The sequence below is a fragment of the Microcaecilia unicolor genome, chromosome 6 (assembly GCF_901765095.1).
Source record: "Microcaecilia unicolor chromosome 6, aMicUni1.1, whole genome shotgun sequence".
NCBI classification, from domain to species: Eukaryota; Metazoa; Chordata; class Amphibia; order Gymnophiona; family Siphonopidae; genus Microcaecilia; species Microcaecilia unicolor.
In genome coordinates this window covers 165,382,923-165,400,661 of record NC_044036.1, presented here as the reverse complement: position 1 = coordinate 165,400,661, position 17,739 = coordinate 165,382,923, and the positions used below count along the sequence as shown (strand labels likewise).

The 17,739-nt window shown below is 40.8% G+C and overlaps 1 protein-coding gene across 1 annotated transcript in view; it reads right to left on the bottom strand.

Annotated features, from left to right (window-relative positions):
• NUP210 (nucleoporin 210) overlaps positions 1-17,739 on the bottom strand; it is a 214,077-nt gene that overhangs the window by 29,584 nt on the left and 166,754 nt on the right. The window contains 4 exon segments of the mRNA XM_030206772.1: positions 1,295-1,515; positions 5,182-5,357; positions 11,445-11,619; positions 15,531-15,622. Coding sequence (XP_030062632.1) covers positions 1,295-1,515; positions 5,182-5,357; positions 11,445-11,619; positions 15,531-15,622 — 664 coding nt within the window.

The window sequence follows — 17,739 nt, the reverse complement described above, 5'->3', positions numbered from 1 at the left end:
ATCTTACACATGTAAAAAACAATTATATTCAGAATACAACCATGGAAACATTAATAGCAGGAACTCATTACATTGCTAGCGCCCGTTTCATTGCGTTAAGAAACGGGCCTTTTTTACTAGTAGTTTATAAAATACAAGAAACAAAACAAAAAGCACCAAGGGCCTTCAAGAAAAGGGAATTGAAGTCTTTAATCATATATGCTTGAATGGACCCGACACAGTCCGTGTTTTGGCGTACAGCACCTGCGTCAGGGGTCGCAAGAAACAGCTGACAACATTCGGTAGTATTGTAAAAACAGTACAATTTGTGTGGTAATGTACTGCTATGACGTGTGGTCCCCTTCACACAAAATTGAAACGCAGTCCTTCAGTCATGGACTCAAGTAAAAATTGTATTGTTTTTACAATACTACAGAATGTTGTCAGCTGTTTCTTGCGACCCCTGACGCAGGCGCTGTACGCCGAAACATGGACCGCGTTGGGTCCATTCAAGTATTGTTTCATCAACGTATATGATTAAAGACTTCAATTCCCTTTTCTTGAAGGCCCTTGGTGCTTTTTGTTTTGTTTCTTGGCTCTTTTTGTACTTTGCTCTCACTCTCTCGTTTATAAAATACACACATACTTTACATGCTAACATTTAGGCCTTCTTGAGCAGGTCTAAATATTAGCAATCTTAGTCTATGTGCTATTTCTGCAGGATTTATACTAGCATTTGAGAAAAACACGTAGGTATCTATGTTTCTTTATAAAACAGGCTTGTAAAAAGGTGTTTTTAATAAAATTACCCTCCATATGACACCAGCAACACCAAATAGGATGGAGTGGCAGTGTGTTAACATTTTAAATTAATAGAAATAATCTTAACGGAACTCCACTCAAAATGGGTTGTATCAAGGTCATAGCTTTTTCTGTTAGGAACCTAGGCACCATTGTTCTGAAGCCATTAGCTTTTTGAGACAATGGAAGACCATAATAAAAGAGAATTGCAATAATGTTGTCAATTTGTAAACAATAAATGAACAGTGTACATATGAGATATGCATTCCCTCAAGCATTCAATCACTATGCAGTCAGCTTCTATCAAACTAGGAACCATTTTAGACGTGTTCAAAATGGCCATCTGCAGAGGTAGTGTGTGTTGATATTCCATTTACCTTCCGCTCTTTGCAAATTAAGAGAGAAAATTACCTTCATGAAATGGACAATGATGACATTGATTCACTTAATTTATCTAGAAAGTTAATTTTAAAAAGGAATTCAGTTGTAATGCTTTCCAAGGGAACCTTCTTACCTTCTTGGTTTACCAGTGTGGAACTGAAGCAAATAACATCTCCAACTACAGTGTCTTCCTTTAAGTCTGGATAAATGGCATACTCAACAGGAATGGGTATGTAGTCTGAAATCGCTGAATGTTCTACATCCCAGACCCCAAGCAATGTTAGTCCTACGTTCACAGTACGAATAACAAAAGTGTAGTTTGTGACCCCTTTCCCAATCTGTACAAAGTCATCCCTGGAGGTAGAAAAGACAAAATATTTTATTTCCATCTAGAAAGGTGGGTAGAGGGAGGGGTGGACATTTAGATCTATTTTTTTTTCATCAAGAGAGAATTTAGCTTATATGAGACCTCAGTTTCCCAGCTAGCTATTCTGAGGTACCTACTGGTTTTCACTATTTGACAAAAGGATAAATAGCAAACTAAATTAAAAACAAAACGCATGTTACAAACAACTGTGAAGATCTATTTCCAAAGAAATGATACACATTTGAATAATGACTTTATGTGCATAATTTTCCCTTTGTAGACTGCAGGATTTTTAAAAAGTGATCATGCATGACCATACTTTTACTCTAAAAACTATTTGCATTCTTTCACACCTGCTAACTTAAAACACATGCATACTTTTGCAAATACAAAAATAGGCGCTTACCCTTACACAGGGGGTAAAAATGGAATTAAACAATTTATGAAAGGTCATTTCTGCATGTACGCCATTGTTTTACCAGTATAAATGGATGTGAATATTATCCTCAGAATTTAGCAATTCAATAAATCGATCTATTTTCTATTAAGCAAAGTGTACAGTATAGATTTTACGGGTGTTTTTGGAGCATGACCTTTGAAATCTACTTATGGCAGGCATTATCTGGCACACGTATTTAAGATTTAGTTTATCAGCTAAAAAGGACATACCAGAGCAGCAAGCAGATGGCATAAAATTAGCTTTAGCTGTTCTTTTACTTTATAAGAACTTAAGAATTGCCATACTGGGTCAGACCAAAGGACTATATAGCCCAGTATCACAAGTACCTGGCAGAATCCCCCAAAGTGGCAAGACTGCATGCCACTGACCCAAGGGAAATGAGTGGATATCCCTGTCACTATCTTAATAGTAGTTTATGGATTTATTCAAAACTAGTAAAAAAGGGCCCGTTTCTGGAACGAATGAAACGGGCGCTAGCAAGGTTTTCCTGGGAGTGTGTATGTTTGAGAGATAGAGAGCCAGAGTGAATGTGCGGGTGTGTGACAGAGTGAGACTGTCTGTGTGACAGTGTGTGTGTGAGAATGAGAGTGTGTGACAGGGCCCCCTCCCCTGTTCCTAATGCCCCTCACCCCGTTCCCTCCCCTCCTTTTCCTCCTCCTTCCCACACTTTGGGTTCCTTAAGGCTTTCAAAAGTCTATGTACCCCCATGGCCCTAACACCCAGTATCCAGATACCCCACCGCTTTCCTCCTCACCCCTCCCCCAAGATATAGTACTTTCACGTCCTTCATTTTTTTTAAAAAGTGTCCTATCTACCCTGTGTACAAATGCCCGGCATTCAGATTGTGTTCCTCTCGTAAATTTTCATTTCTTTCATTAATTCAGAACTTGCCCCACCCTGAACACTTTTGGTTCCTTCAGTCTTTTAAAACTCTCCTATGTACCCTGTGTGCTAATGGCCAGCATTGAGATTGTTTTCCTGTCCCAAATTTGCATGTCTTTCAGTCAGTCACAACTCCCCCCCCCTTCTCCAGTTTAACACTTTCATTTCCTTCAGTCTTTTAAAACGCTATCTACCCTGTGTCCTAATGGCCAGCATTCAGATTGTTTTCCTATCCCAAATGTTCATGTCTTTCAGTGGTTCAGAACTCCCCCCCTCCCCCCATTTAACACTTTTAGTTCCTTCAGTCTTTTAAAACTCTCCTATCAACCCTGTGTCCTAATGGCCAGCACTCAGATTGTTTTGCTTTGCCAAATTGTCTGTCACTGATGTCAGTGCGTGCCTGCCTAGCAGACCACTTCCGGCAGGCACGGTCCCAAGCACATCCTGTTGGAGGTGAGAATTATTATTATAGGATATCTTCCTTCTCTGACTCATCCAGAATTTTGATATGTCCTTTTTCCTACATTTCACATGCCTCTGTCCATCTAGTACACTACAGTGCTTATTTTCAAAGCATGTGGACATCTCAAAATGCCCAAATGGTCATCCATGTATTGAAACGTCCAAATCCTCATTTTGCAAAGGCAGAAGAGGGACATCCAACACTGCAGTACATCCAAAATAGCAAGGGGGTGTGTTCTGGGCATGTTTTGAGCAGGACTAGGAAGGGCCTGAATGGGAAGAAACATCCACGTCTAAAAAGAAGGACTTCCTAAGTTAGACCTGTTTTAGTCATGTCTAGGGTACAAAAATGTGCTCCAATTGAGCAGCTGACCACTGGAGGGATTAAAGCGTGACACCTCCTTAATCTCCCCTAAAACTGAAACTTAAAGGGGGTAGAAAGCTCTTTGACAGCTTCAGGTATTACAGGCATTCTTAGCAAAGCAGGAAGCAAGGCTGAGGAGCAGCCTAGTGGTTAGTGCAGTAGATTTTAAACTAAGGATCCCAGGTTCAAATCCCACTTTAACTCTTATTTTTATTGTGAGTCCTACAGAAACAGACAAATACCTACCTAAATATATAAGCCACCTATAAGCCTGAAGGATATTCAAATGGTGTACATTCAGGTACAGTAGGTATTTTTCTGTTCCTTGAGGGCTCACAATTACAAAATAAAAGAGTTAAAGTGGGATTTGAACCTGTAGCCCTTTGTTTAAAGTCCACTGCACTAACTACTAGGCTGCATCTCTGTGGCCTTTCTTTTAAGAATGCTTTCAGATAGATGTTCTTGCCCCTGCTGTTTTGCCGTTCATATGTTGGATGTCTCCAGCACAAGAATGTACATCTCACATATTTTCAAACAAGAAATCTTGACATATTTCCTGCTAGAAAATACCTGTGTGGTGGACGTCCATTTTGGATGTTATGACCTGGATATCTTTTCGACAATGCACCTCCACATCACATATTATGGCATGGTGATGTGGTGACCAAAAGTGTTATGTGCAACGTTCCCTCTAAGCTGTGTGGGAATCCATCACCTACATTCCTGCCAGATACAGCGTTGCTTCAATATCACATTTTGAAAAGCAAAAGACAGGCAAGTTCTGCAGAACTCTAGAGGACCTGAAAGAACCTAGTGATTGAAAGCATGATACTGAAGCATTCCCCCCTCCCCCCCTCATTGGCCGGAATGCAGATGGAAGACTCCCGCACAGCTTGGAAGGAATGTTGGCCATTAGTCAGTTGACAGAAGTATCTGACGCAAAGCTCCTGTTCATGTTTAACTTGCTACTGCAAGGGAGACACTCCCAATGAATATGCATCAGACAGATTTGCATTCAAAGGAAAGCACTGCATGCAAATTTATCTCATACATATTCATTGTGGGTATCCTGAAAACCTGACTGGCTAGGTATGAACTGAGGACAGGGTTGAGAACCTCTGCCCTACTGGCATGTACACAAACACAGAAATCAAACAGAGAAAATATCTTCTGAAATGTTTTAAGATCAATACTTTGGAACTGGCTGGTATTCACCCTATAGAAACAATCCTTGGCCTAGCCCAGTACTCTAGCTCTGATTGGCTAAAGATTGCAGAAACTGCATTATAAACTGATTTTCCATTTTCTACCTGGTACCACATAGCAGCATTAAAAATAGCCACAAGGCTTGCTTAAATCTGAAGTCATTATGGATCAGAAAGAATCAGAACACAACAGTCTGTTCATGTGCACATAGCAATGTCAGTTGCATTTCTTAATGACCTCAAAGTTTTTATTTGTGTGCAAATTCTCATAAATAAATACCTGTTGGTTGCAAAGCTGAGAATGGAATTTTGAGAATGAAAAGTATCCCCAGAGTTGTCATGAAAATGAACTGTAAATGTTAAAGTCACCCCTAAGGGTAAAGCCGATAAAGCTTCTTTATTTTGTGCATGTAGAATGGGAGCTGTTGAAATTCTCAAGTAAGAAACAGGTGCCACCTGCATGATTAAACAGAAAAATAACCCTTAGTGTTACACCTCATTCTGTTTGTGTTACAGTGGATACTTAAAAGAAATGTGCTGATTATTTTTAAAACAGGACATTTCTACAGTTCTCACTACAGCTGGTTCTTTTTTTTTCCCAATGAACATTATAAACATATAATAATCATTTCTGAAATTGCAGGGAACATTAATCAGCAGTCTACAATTAATCAATTGATTTAAATGAACAAACTGAAGCCTAGCAGCCTTGAACTGATAATTGCTACCACCTGGAGGATCATTTGAAATCACAGAAAAAAAAAAGGGTTAACAATACATTTTGCCATATGTGAACTGCTGAATTACCACAGCTTAACTTCATTCCTTCTTTCTTTCTTTAATTTGAAAGGGGGGGGGGGGGAGGTTAGGCTTCACTGATTATATCTGGTTTCAATTACTAATAATATCCATCTTCATTTCTTAGGCAATTAACTTTTATTTACTACTATTTGTTACTGGCCCGATGCTGAGGCAGTCAGGGCACAATATACATAGTCAACAAGAAATCACATAACTAACAATTTTCTTTACATTTGTTTAAAACAAGTAGACACTTCACTGCAATGAAAACAACCAAGAGAAAACACATTTCAGTAACACAAACAGGCGACCCTCAGGGGGAGGAATGCTGGCTTCGGCCTAACCCCTGTTGAGCCTTTCCTCGGCTGAGAGGTGCCCAACTCTACCACCGGCTGCCTTTCAGTTGCTGTGGAGGACTTGCAGCTCATCTGCATATCCTTTACAGCCTTCTCTGGGGTGACTCTCAGGTCCATTCCGATCCACTCAGAGCCTCCGCTCTAGGTGCCCAGCGCTCCCACCAGGTGCTGTGGAGGACTTGCAGCCCTTCTGCATATCCTCACAGCTGTATCCTGGGTGACTACCAGGTCCACCCCGATCTTCCCAGGGCCCTCACTCCAGATGCCCAGGGTTTCCAGGTGCTTTTTGGCTAGGATCAGGCGACCCTCAAGGGGAGGAATGCTGGCTTCAGCCTAACCCCTGGTAAGCCTTTACTCGGCTGAGTGGTGCCCAGCTCTACCACCGGCTGCCTTTCAGGTGCTGTGGAGGACTTGTAGCTCATCTGTATATCCTTTACAGCCTTCTCCGTGGTGACTCCTAGGTCCACTCCGATCCACTCAGGGCCTCCGCTCTAGGTGCTGGGGCATTTTCTCTTTACATTTATTTTTCTTCCAGTTACTACATATGGCTCCAGTACACTTTTTCTTCTTGGTACTGTCCCTTCCTAATCTGTTTCTCCATCTGAAACCACTGTACACTGCAGTAACACATTGTCCACCCTCTGTATTCATCCTCTCACCATCTCTTTTTTTCCTCTTCTTTTTTCTCAGTGCTCAACCTTCAACATTTCCTTCCTTCCATCCATTCATCCATCTCCTTTCTATCCGAGTACATCTCACCTTCGTTGCTGTCATACCTCTCCTACTCTTCTCCGTAATCTCTTGCTCCTTCTCTCCGCTGGGGACATTAATCCCAATCCTGGTCCTCCACATCAGCTCTCATCCTATTTGTGCAGGTCACACCATGATATCTCCAATCTAATTTCTGTTCCGCTCCTCACTCCTTCTTCCCTGCCTCTCTCTTGTGCTCTGTGGAATGCCCGCTCTGTCTGTAGCAAACTTTCCTACATCCATGACCTCTATCTCTCGTACTCTCCATCTGCTTGCCCTAACTGAAACTTGGCTTTACCCTGAAGACTCTGCTTCAGTCGCGGCCCTATGCCATGGAGGTTATCTTTTCTCCCATTCTCCTCGCCCGGTTGGCCACGGAGGTGGTGTTGGGCTACTACTTTCACCCTCTTGTAGATTTCAACCTCTTCTTCCACCTCAGTCTCACTGTTTTTCTTCCTTCGAAGTCCACTCCATCCGTCCATTTGCTCCTCTGCCTCTCCGAGTAGCAGTCATTTATCGACCCCCTGATAAGTCCCTTTCTTCCTTTCTCACTGACTTTGATGCCTGGCTTTCCTTCTTTCTTGAACCTTCATCTCCTTCTCTCATTCTTGGGAATTTTAACATTCATGCTAATGATCCCTGTGACTCTTATGCTTCTCAGTTTCTTGCTTTAACATCCTCTTTCAATCTTCAACTGTGCTCCACTGCCCCCACTCACCAGAATGGCCACTATCTTGATCTTATCTTCTTCTCAAACTGCTCACTCTCCAGTTTCTGTGCCTCAACTCTTCCCCTCTCTGACCATCATCTGATAACTTTCACACTTAAAAACCCTCCTCCCCAGTTCCGTCCAATCTTAACCAATACACTTAGGAATCTTCAGGCTATTGACCCTTCTACTCTGTCCTCTAGTGTTTCAAAGCTCTTCTCTACCAATATGTTATCCAAGTCTGTCAATGAGGCTGTCTCTTCCTATAATACTATTCTCTCCCTGCTCTGGATACTCTCGCTCCTCCCATTCCCCATTCTGTAAAACGTACCAAACCCCAGCCTTGGCTGACCTTTAGAATCCGCTACCTACGTTCCTGTGCCCGCTGTGCCGAATGCCTTTGGCTGAAATCCCGTGCCCATGCTGACTTCATACATTTCAAATTCTTGCTGACCTCCTTCCAGTCTGTTCTTTTACTTGCCAAACAGGACTACATCCAGTTGACAAATTCTCTTGGCTCAAACCCTCGACGTCTCTTTGCCACACTGAACTCTCTCCTCAAAGTGCCTTCACCTCCAACCTCCCCCCCCCCCCCTTCACTTTCCCCCCAGACTCTGGCTGAGTTCTTTCATGATAAGGTTCACAAGATTAAACTTGAATTCTCAACCAGGTCACCTCCACCTCTCCTTCCCTTAGTCCATTCTCTCAACCCTCCAACCCCTGCCTCCTTTTCTGAAATCACTAAAGAGGAAACTACACATCTTATTTCCTCCTCGAAACTAACTACCTGTTCCTCTGATCCTATTCCCACCCATCTACTTAACACTATCTCTCCTACTGTCATCCCTTTTATCTGTCATATCCTCAATCTTTCACTGTTCACTGCAACTGTTCCTGATGCCTTCAAACATGCCGTAGTCACACCACTCCTTAAAAAACCTTCATTGGACCCTACCTGTCCTTCCAACTATCGCCCCATCTCCCTCCTCCCTTTCCTATCCAAGATACTTGAACGTGCTGTTCACGGCCGTTGCCTTGACTTTCTTTCATCTCAAGCTATTCTTGATCCACTTCAATCTGGCTTTCACCCCCTTCATTCAACTGAAATAGCGCTTGCTAAAGTCTCCAATGATCTGTTCCTGGCCAGATCCAAAGGTCTCTATTCTATCCTCATCCTTCTCGATCTATCTGCTGCTTTTGACACTGTTGATCACAGCCTACTCCTTGATACGCTGTCCTCACTTGGATTTCAGGGCTCTGTTCATTCCTGGTTTTCATCTTATCTCTCCCAGCGTACCTTTAGTGTATACTCTAATGGATCCGCCTCTACTTCTATCCCACTGTCAGTTGGTGTACCTCAGGAATCTGTCCTGGGACCTATTCCTTTCTCCATCTATACTTCTTCCCTTGGTACTCTGTCTCATCCCATGGCTTTCAGTATCATCTTTACGCTGATGACTCCCAGATCTACCTCTCCACACCAGAAATCTCAGCCTGCCTGTCTGACATTGCTGCCTGGATGTCTCAGCGCCATGTGAAACTAAACATGACCAATACTGAGCTTCTTATCTTTCCCCCTAAACCAACCTCTCCTCCTCCCCCATTCTCTATTTCTGTGGATAACGCTCTCATCCTTCCTGTCTCATCAGCTCGTAACCTTGGGGTCATCTTCGACGCCTCCCTCTCCTTCTCTGCATATATTCAGCAGACTGCTAAAACCTGTTTATTTCTCTATAATATCACCAAAATTTGCCCTTTCCTTTCTGAGCACACTACCAGAACCCTCATCCACACTCATCACCTCTCGCTTAGACTATTGCAACTTGCTTCTCACAGGTCTCCCACTTAGCCATCTCTCTCCTTTTCAATCTGTTCAAAATTCTGCTGCACGACTAATATTCCGCCAGTGTCATTATGCTCATATTAGCCCTCTCCTCAAGTCACTTCACTGGCTTCCTATCCATTTCTGCATACAGTTCAAACTCATCTTACTGACCTATAAGTGCATTCACTCTGCAGCTCCTCAGTATCTCTCCACTCTCATCTCTCCCTACATTCCTCCCCGGGAACTCTGTTCACTGGGTAAATCTCTCTTATCTGCACCCTTCTCCTCCACTGCTAACTCCAGACTCTGTTCCTTTTATCTTGCTGCACCATATGCCTGGAATAGACTTCCTGAGCCGGTATGTCAAGCTCCATCTCTGGCCGTCTTCAAATCTAAGCTAAAAGCTCACCTTTTTGATGCTGCTTTTAACTCCTAACCTTTATTCACTTGTTCAGAACCCTTATTTTATCATCCTCACTTTAATATTCCCTTATCTCTTATTTGTCCTGTTTGTCTGTCCTAATTAGATTGTAAGCTCTGTCGAGCAGGGACTGTCTCTTCATGTTCAAGTGTACAGCGCTGCATATGTCTAGTAGCGCTTTAGAAATAATAAGTAGTAGTAGTAGTAACTGAGAAGTGCAGAAATTCATGGTCAGCAGTGACCTCTAATAACTAATTACAAGAAAAACTTAATTGATCAAAGAGAACCTTTGTAGAGTGCGAATAGCAATGGTGCTCTTGTCAAATTAGAGAAACACGTTATCTCCACTGTCTGAGTCAGTCTCAATATTCCTGTGGAAATTCTTGCACAGCTTATAAATAGCTTGACAAGCACTGTTCCCCATTTATTGTTTTACAACATTTATCTCCCAACTGGGACCAGCTGTGTGTCATGCCATTTATATAAGCTAATGCCCACTGCAGCAGTCCACACATGAATACTCGTGTCAGATTCCTAAAAACACTCAAAGGATGAAAGGAAGGGTCACCTCTTTATTCCCTTACCCTTAATTATTCTGTCTGTTTACCTGTCTTATCTAGATTGTAAGCTCTTTGAGCAGGGACTATCTTTTTTGTGTATGGTGTACAGCGCTGCGTATGCCTTGTAGCACTATAGAAATGATAAGTAGTAGTAGTAAAATATGAGCAGGAAAGACAGGAAGGAAAAAAAAGTTAATCAAAGTCAATCTTCTCAAAATGCAATAGAAGCGATGATCCAAGATGGCGTCACAAACTCGACGTGAATGGAATCTCCACTGCTTCTTGTGATTGTTTTCCTCAGAATGCCGAAGCGTAGAGGAAGGCTGGTTGCCGCTGTTGCCTCTTAGTAAAAGGATCTCTAATATAATCTGATAGGGCTTAAGTAAGATATAATAGGATAAAGAAAGTGAGAAACTGCCATCCAATGCCACACATGGACTGGGTCACATAATGGTGACAGATAACTACATTTATTCTTGAGAAAAAGCTGGACTAAAGTACAGTAGAAGGCTTTCAGGGTGGACATAAATTTCTTAAAAGAAGATTCAAACCTGATGTCAAGAAAGACCACTTCATAATGTTAGGGCCCAATACACTAAAAAATGACTTACAGGTACTTTCCAATCTAACATTAAAGTGAGAGAATATAGTAACGAGATTGTGTTGAGAGGAAAAAAAGCATTCCCTGATTAAAAAAAACAAACAACAACACAGTTATCAGCAGACTAGATAGAAACAAAGGAATGTGGTATAATAAACCTATGAGTAATAAAGAGTATCTTGAATAGAATCTGGTAAGTTATAGGGAGCCAGGACTCAGCTTGAAAAAGGGAGCAACACAATCAATTTCTTCTTGCCAAACAGTAGGTTAATGGATGTGTTCTGAATCAGCTGAAGTCCTTTCACAATCAGGTCTATTCCCGGTAAGTCTATAACTTCCCTGATAAGAAACATTATTTAACCATTACTGAATATTCACAGTTCTGAAATTTTGGTTTAAAAGTTAATTAAATGTAGCAAATAGTTATAATTAATGGTGATGCTTTCAACAATTATGACAATAAACCATTTAAGCTCTAATGCTTTTATGGCATTAATGATAAAATAATGAAAAAAGGTACCTTAACAGCAATTATGATTGTCTGGTTAATTCCAAAATGTTCTTGTGCATTTACTTCCATTGCTGAGATTTCTGTCAGGGATCCAGATATGAGAAAACCTCTCTCATCAACCTGTACAGCAGGAGTTTTATCTGGGCTGTCTATTATACGATAGCTTAGAGAAGCCAAGCCATCTCTAGAAAGAAAAACAATATGCCTTATTTTATTTATTTTTTATTGAGTTTTAAAAATGTATAAATTGCTTTATCTACAGTCCTAGATGGTTTACAAAAATCATGTGCATAATTCACCACAAAATAAAATCAAACACAATTAATCAAATTGAAACACCTAATCTCAAAATAAAACTTTTAAACAACCTAACAATTAGTCAAAACAAGAACAAATACATGTATGAACATTGAACACTCCATGGCAAAAACAATGTCAAAATAAATACAACTCATCAATGTTAATATCATAACTAAATACTAGAAAAACACCACATGTATTAATGTCTGAATAAAGAGGTAATTCTGCTAATTACTGGCCTGGGCTCCTCAGTAAAATTAATTAAACACTTGCTGAAATAAATTATGCTTTTAAGTGCTTCATGAATGTAGCTATATGACTAATTGATCTTCATTTTGCTGATAAGCTCCATATTGTAGGGCCCGCTACTGCAACAAAATGTGCATGGGATTTGCTTAACAGACAAGGTGAAAAGACAGACATCTAGTAAATCTATCTTTCCAGAAAATGAAGGAAGGTTTGATGTCATGTTCAATAATCAACCCTCAAGAACAAATGCAGTGTGTGTGTGTGGCATACACTAACCTCAACTTTCAGAAGAGTGCACTGTAACCTTTACCCAGGGATCAATATGCATGGTAACATTGACCCAGTGATACAAATGGACTTTGCTAAATGTGGGTAAAGTAACTAGTGCAAAAATGATTGTATATATATAGGATGATATTAAGAACATTTCTGTGAACAATATGTGCATTATCCAGATAAATCATTGCTTTTGAAAATCCTTTTCAACTCTCCCTGCAAACCACATAAAAACCGTCCAGCCAACCAGTTGGGTAGTCTAGAGTTTGGCTTGATAAATAGCAGGTCTAAATCAGAGGAGTAGCTAGGTGGGGTGCATGGGGAGCAATCACGCCCCCAAACAGATTTTTAATGAAATGGTACCTATGAAAATTGGGCCTGCAGCGTTGCAACGGCACCTATTTTACAAAAGGTCTGCTGCCCCTGACATCAAAACCTGGCTATGCTTCTGGTCTAAACTTTAAAGAAGCTACATTCAGTGAAGACTTATAGGCCTATTTATGAACTGCATTTGTGAATGTTATACGTCATTTTAACCAGTGACATAGCTGCGGATCCGGGGTCCCTGGTCACTAGATGCTTAATACCACTGGGTATAGGTGAGAGAAAAATGTTTTATTCCATTATGAGCAGCATTTTAGAAAGGATAAGCCAATCTGAATTGAGATGTCCAGGTCTGGAAACTTCAGGTTTCTCTGTTATTTTAGAAAGGGATTTGCAATGTAGAGACTGTTCTAAAATACATGGAGAAATGGACTTTTATGCGCCAGTAATGTGTGATACAAGCATCCATTTTAGAATGTCTAAGTGACCCTTTTACTATGCTGTGGTAAAAAGTGGCTTGCACTGGGCCATTTTTTACCTCAGCGGGTAAAAAGGCCTTTTTTAAAATGGGAAAGTAAATGGCCTGTGCTAATATTAAAAGAAGCATGTGGCTAGTTACTGCTGGGAATGCCCCCCCCGTGGCAGAAAATTATCTTCTACTGCGGGAAACAGTGTAAGCCAACTTCGGAACCCGTTTCTAATCTTTAAGTTAATTTGAAAGCGTGTCTAAAAAATTTTGACTTATACAGAAAATATATGGCATTTAGAGGCAATCTTGCACACTAACAAAAACATTTTGCTAGGATTATATACTTGGACAATATTGAAGATCTTTGAATCTGTACTTTGTCCTCTGAAAACATTTGAGCACATCCCTATACAGCTAGATATAAGGGGGGTACGTATTGTTTAAATGGACTGAATGGAACTTTTTAGCAATATTGAAAAAGTTTTTGCATTATTTTGTGTTCAGATGGGAATCATCTTGCAATGGAATTTATCTACTTTTCTCATCTAATTGTTTGAGTTAAAATTTCCCCATCCGTTTTGGCGGAACTTCGGAACTACTGCCAGGTACCCGCAATATCCTGGCGGTGGTGTTGATTTGGCACTCGCTACCCGCGTGTTTGTCCTACCACAGCTTAGTAAAATGGCCCCTAAAATATCAACAGATGAAAATGGGTACATATACATTTATGGTGTAAAATAGCAACATAAATTTTTATGTCCCAGAACATTTATATTAGCCATTTTGGAAACAAATCCTCAGCTGTAACAAATGCTTGAATTCAAAAAGGCATGGGATGGTATTAATCAACAAACCTTTTCCAGAGAAGGGAAGGAGGTAGAACTACAGGACATGAATTGAGGTTGCAGGGGGGCCGACTCTGGAATAATGTTAGAAGTATTTTTTTCACCGAGAGGGTGATACTTGGAATGCCCTCCCAAGGGAGGTGGTGGAGATGAAAACGGTAAAGGAATTCAAAAAATGTGTAGGATAAACACAAAGGACTCCTGTTCAGAAGAAATGGATCTAAAGACGCTTAGCGAAGATTAGGTGGCAACACTGGTAATTGAGAAGCAAAGCCAGAACTGGGCAGACTTCTACGGTCTGTGCCCTGATCATGGCTGGACAGATTCAGCTTCAGAAGTTGGAGAACAAGGCTAGTGCTGGACAGATTTCTATGGTCTGTGCCCTGATCATGGCTGAATAGATTTGGGTGGGCTGGAGTGGAACTTTCAGGGGCTTCAACAACTTCAGAAGTTTTAGAACAAGGACAGTGCCGGGCAAACTTTCACAGTCTGTGCTCCGAGAATGGCAAGGACAAATCAAGATCAGGTTTACATATGAAGTATCACATCATACCTTATGAAATGAGTTTATCTTGTTGGGCAGACTGGATGGACTGGGCAGGTCTTTATCTGCTGTCATCTACTATGTTACTATATAAACATAGTATAAAGAAACAAAAACTTAAATAACTGCATGTGTTGATATGTCAACTGGTGCTTAGATGGAGACTCTGGCTGTGAAGAACTAAGACCAGTGCCAGGCAGACTTGTATGGTCAGTATCCCATATATGGCAAGACAGTTTGGGATGGGCTGCAGTGGGCTTTGTTGGCATCTCAAAAGTGGTTGGACTGTAAGGACAATACCGGGTTAACTTCTACAGTCTATGTCCCAGAAGTACCAAAGAAAGATCAGGATCAAATATTTTGTATCACATTCATTGTTGGTTTAATCATGAATTGATAATGAGCGTGACTGTTGGGCAGACTGGATGGACTGTTCAGGTCCTTATCTATCATCATCTACTATGTTACCATATCCCCTTGAGAGATGCACATTTTCAGTTGCCAGATGCACATTTTCATGTCTATCTCGTGCTTTGTACATAGAGATTTAGATGTTAATATAATATGTCTAAATGCCAATTTATTCATGTCTAATCCCAAATAGCGCTTCTAAAATAAGCACCTACATTACACACTTATGGATCGAGGAGTGACATTATAGTATTATGTAAAATTAATTCAATAAAAATAAGCAAAAAATATAAATCAATGAGATCTGTTTTGGCCCTGGAAACATACAGATTATTGTCAAGTTACACACAAACCAGTTTAAGATTCAGTCAGGAGGTCTCAAAATATAATGCTTGAAATGGTTCACCTGCCTGTACTGCATTCTAATAAAGAAGAAAAAAAACAAATGATTTAACAGAAGACAACAGGAGGAGGAAATGCTATTAATCATTCAACAAGTCATGCATAAAAAACAATACACAGAGGGTACGGTTTTAATGAAACAGTCAGAAGACAGTGCAATTTATTTGACATCTAAAGCACTGAAAAACGTTACCTTGATATTCTGCTAACCTGCAGAGGCTATGCCAAGTGCCAGTGTGCAGAGCCCAGAGAGAAAAATTGTGCAAGTAACTTACCTGTTTGTTTCAAGTTTTATGAATGAGTTGGGCGACATTAATATTTGTTCTGCTTCTGCCTCTGGATTAAGTAGCACAAGCTTTTCAAATACCTAGAATGTATAATTAATAATCATTTACATGCTATTGTTAGTACACACTAAAGCTGCATAAACTTGATAATGCTAGTTCTCTGTTTCACCCAAATACCTGGCTCTTGCTTACTTTGTCTCCTCCTCACCCAAAGTGCATTACAATAGGTGTACCAGTCATATTCTCACCTCCCATCTCATGGGCCTTGTGCCTCAGGATGTTGCAGGGCCTGGATTTAGGCCAGTGGTTCCCAAACCTGTCCTGCCAATCAGGTTTTCAGGATATCCACACTGAACATGCATGAGAGAAATCTGGATAAGGTGGAAGCAGTGCATGCAAATCAATTCATTGTAGATATCCTGAAAACCTGATTGGCTAATGTTCACCCAGGATAGGTTTCAGAACCGCTGACTTAAGCAAAGTCAACATAGGCAACACATCACCAAATTCTGAAGGAAAAGACCGGGGTTTGGGAGGCTTAAAATATTTTAAATCTGGGTTTCTCAACCCAGTCTTTGGGGAACCGCAAACCAGTCTGGTTTCAAGATATCCACAATGAATATGCATGAAATATATTTTCATACAATGGAGGCAGTCTATGCAAATATATATCATACATATTCATTTTGGATATCCTGAAAACCAGACCGGCTTGGGGTTCCCTGAAAACTGGGTTGAGCAACCCTGTTTTAAATAAACATACGTTTTCTAATGTCTAGAGAAGTAGTTTTCACATTTGTCCTGGTGGAACACCAGCCAATTGGGTTTTCAGGATATCTGTAATGAATATGCATGAGGCAGATTTGCCCTGGGCTGTTTTATTCTCCTCAAAAATATTCCCTCTGCCACTGTTACTGTGCTTCTCATCTCCCACCCTCCTCTCTCATGCTAATGGTGCTGCCATCCTTTCCCACCCCCTGCCCTGGCAGGGCGTAACTTAGATCACTACATTGAGTCATATAACACTGGTCCCTTCTGGAATTCTCAAGCTTAAGCTTTCAAGCTTACTAATGCTTGATAGAAAGCCAAATTTGAGAACCTTCTATGTGGTTTACAATAAAATCAATAATAGTGAAATTATAGATAGAAGCTGAAAGGAAGAGCTGAGATTACATCCTGTTTGATAGGAATGAGTAGAAAAGGAAGAGTACAGCTATCACAATAGTTAGCAGTGAGACCGAGGAACACAACCTATGGTGATGAGTAGTGGCAGCATTTTAACAATGCACACTACCGCTGCCACATTACTCAGCTTTCCTTGGTCTAGGACAAGTGGTAGGTATGAGGGAAGAGGACAGGCAGAGTAAAGCAGGGAGACATGGAATAAAGTAAAGGGAGAAGGTGGCTGCAAAATCATATTTATGGACTTTCTCACAGGCAAGAACCCTTAGATACTCTATCATATAAACTGGAATCTATAAGAAAAATACGCTGAGAAAGGCATGTTAAACCAAGTCTAAAATGTCAAAAACGTGTTTTTAAGCCATCTAGGATGTACTTTAAAATGTGTGTAAGTGAATGTTCTGCAGGATCTCCTTTTTTATATATTTCCTTCTCTTTGTTTGCTGTGCTTAAATTTGTCCCCTGGACTCTATTGTGGTTAGAATAACGACATTACGAAGCTAAGTTTACTTATTTGCAAATGAGTCTATCATCTGGGTAGGTGGACTCCACTTACATTGCCGAGCAATTGACTTACACATCGTCAGCTCCTCAGCTTGATCACCAAGGAAGACAATTACTGTGCCATGAGGGAGGCTAGATCTCTGTGGTGACCATGAATCATTTGGCAAATTCAGAAGGGGATTCTGATGCAGGTTCTGTTGGGCCAGTGGTTTAGGGCAGGGGTAGGCAACTCCGATCCTCGAGAGCCGCAGGCAGGTCAGGTTTTCAGGATATCCACAATGAATATGCAGGAGATAGATTTGCAAGCACTGCCTCCTGCATATTCATTGTGGATATCCTGAAAACCTGACCTGCCTATGGCTCTCGAGGACTGGAGTTGCCTACCCCTGGTTTAGGGGAAGGGAAATGAAGAGATTTGGGATTTAGCTTATGCCTTTTTTCAGTTATAGATCAAGAAAAGTTACATTCAGGTATAGTAGCTATTTTCCTGTCCTCGGAAGGTTTATGTTCC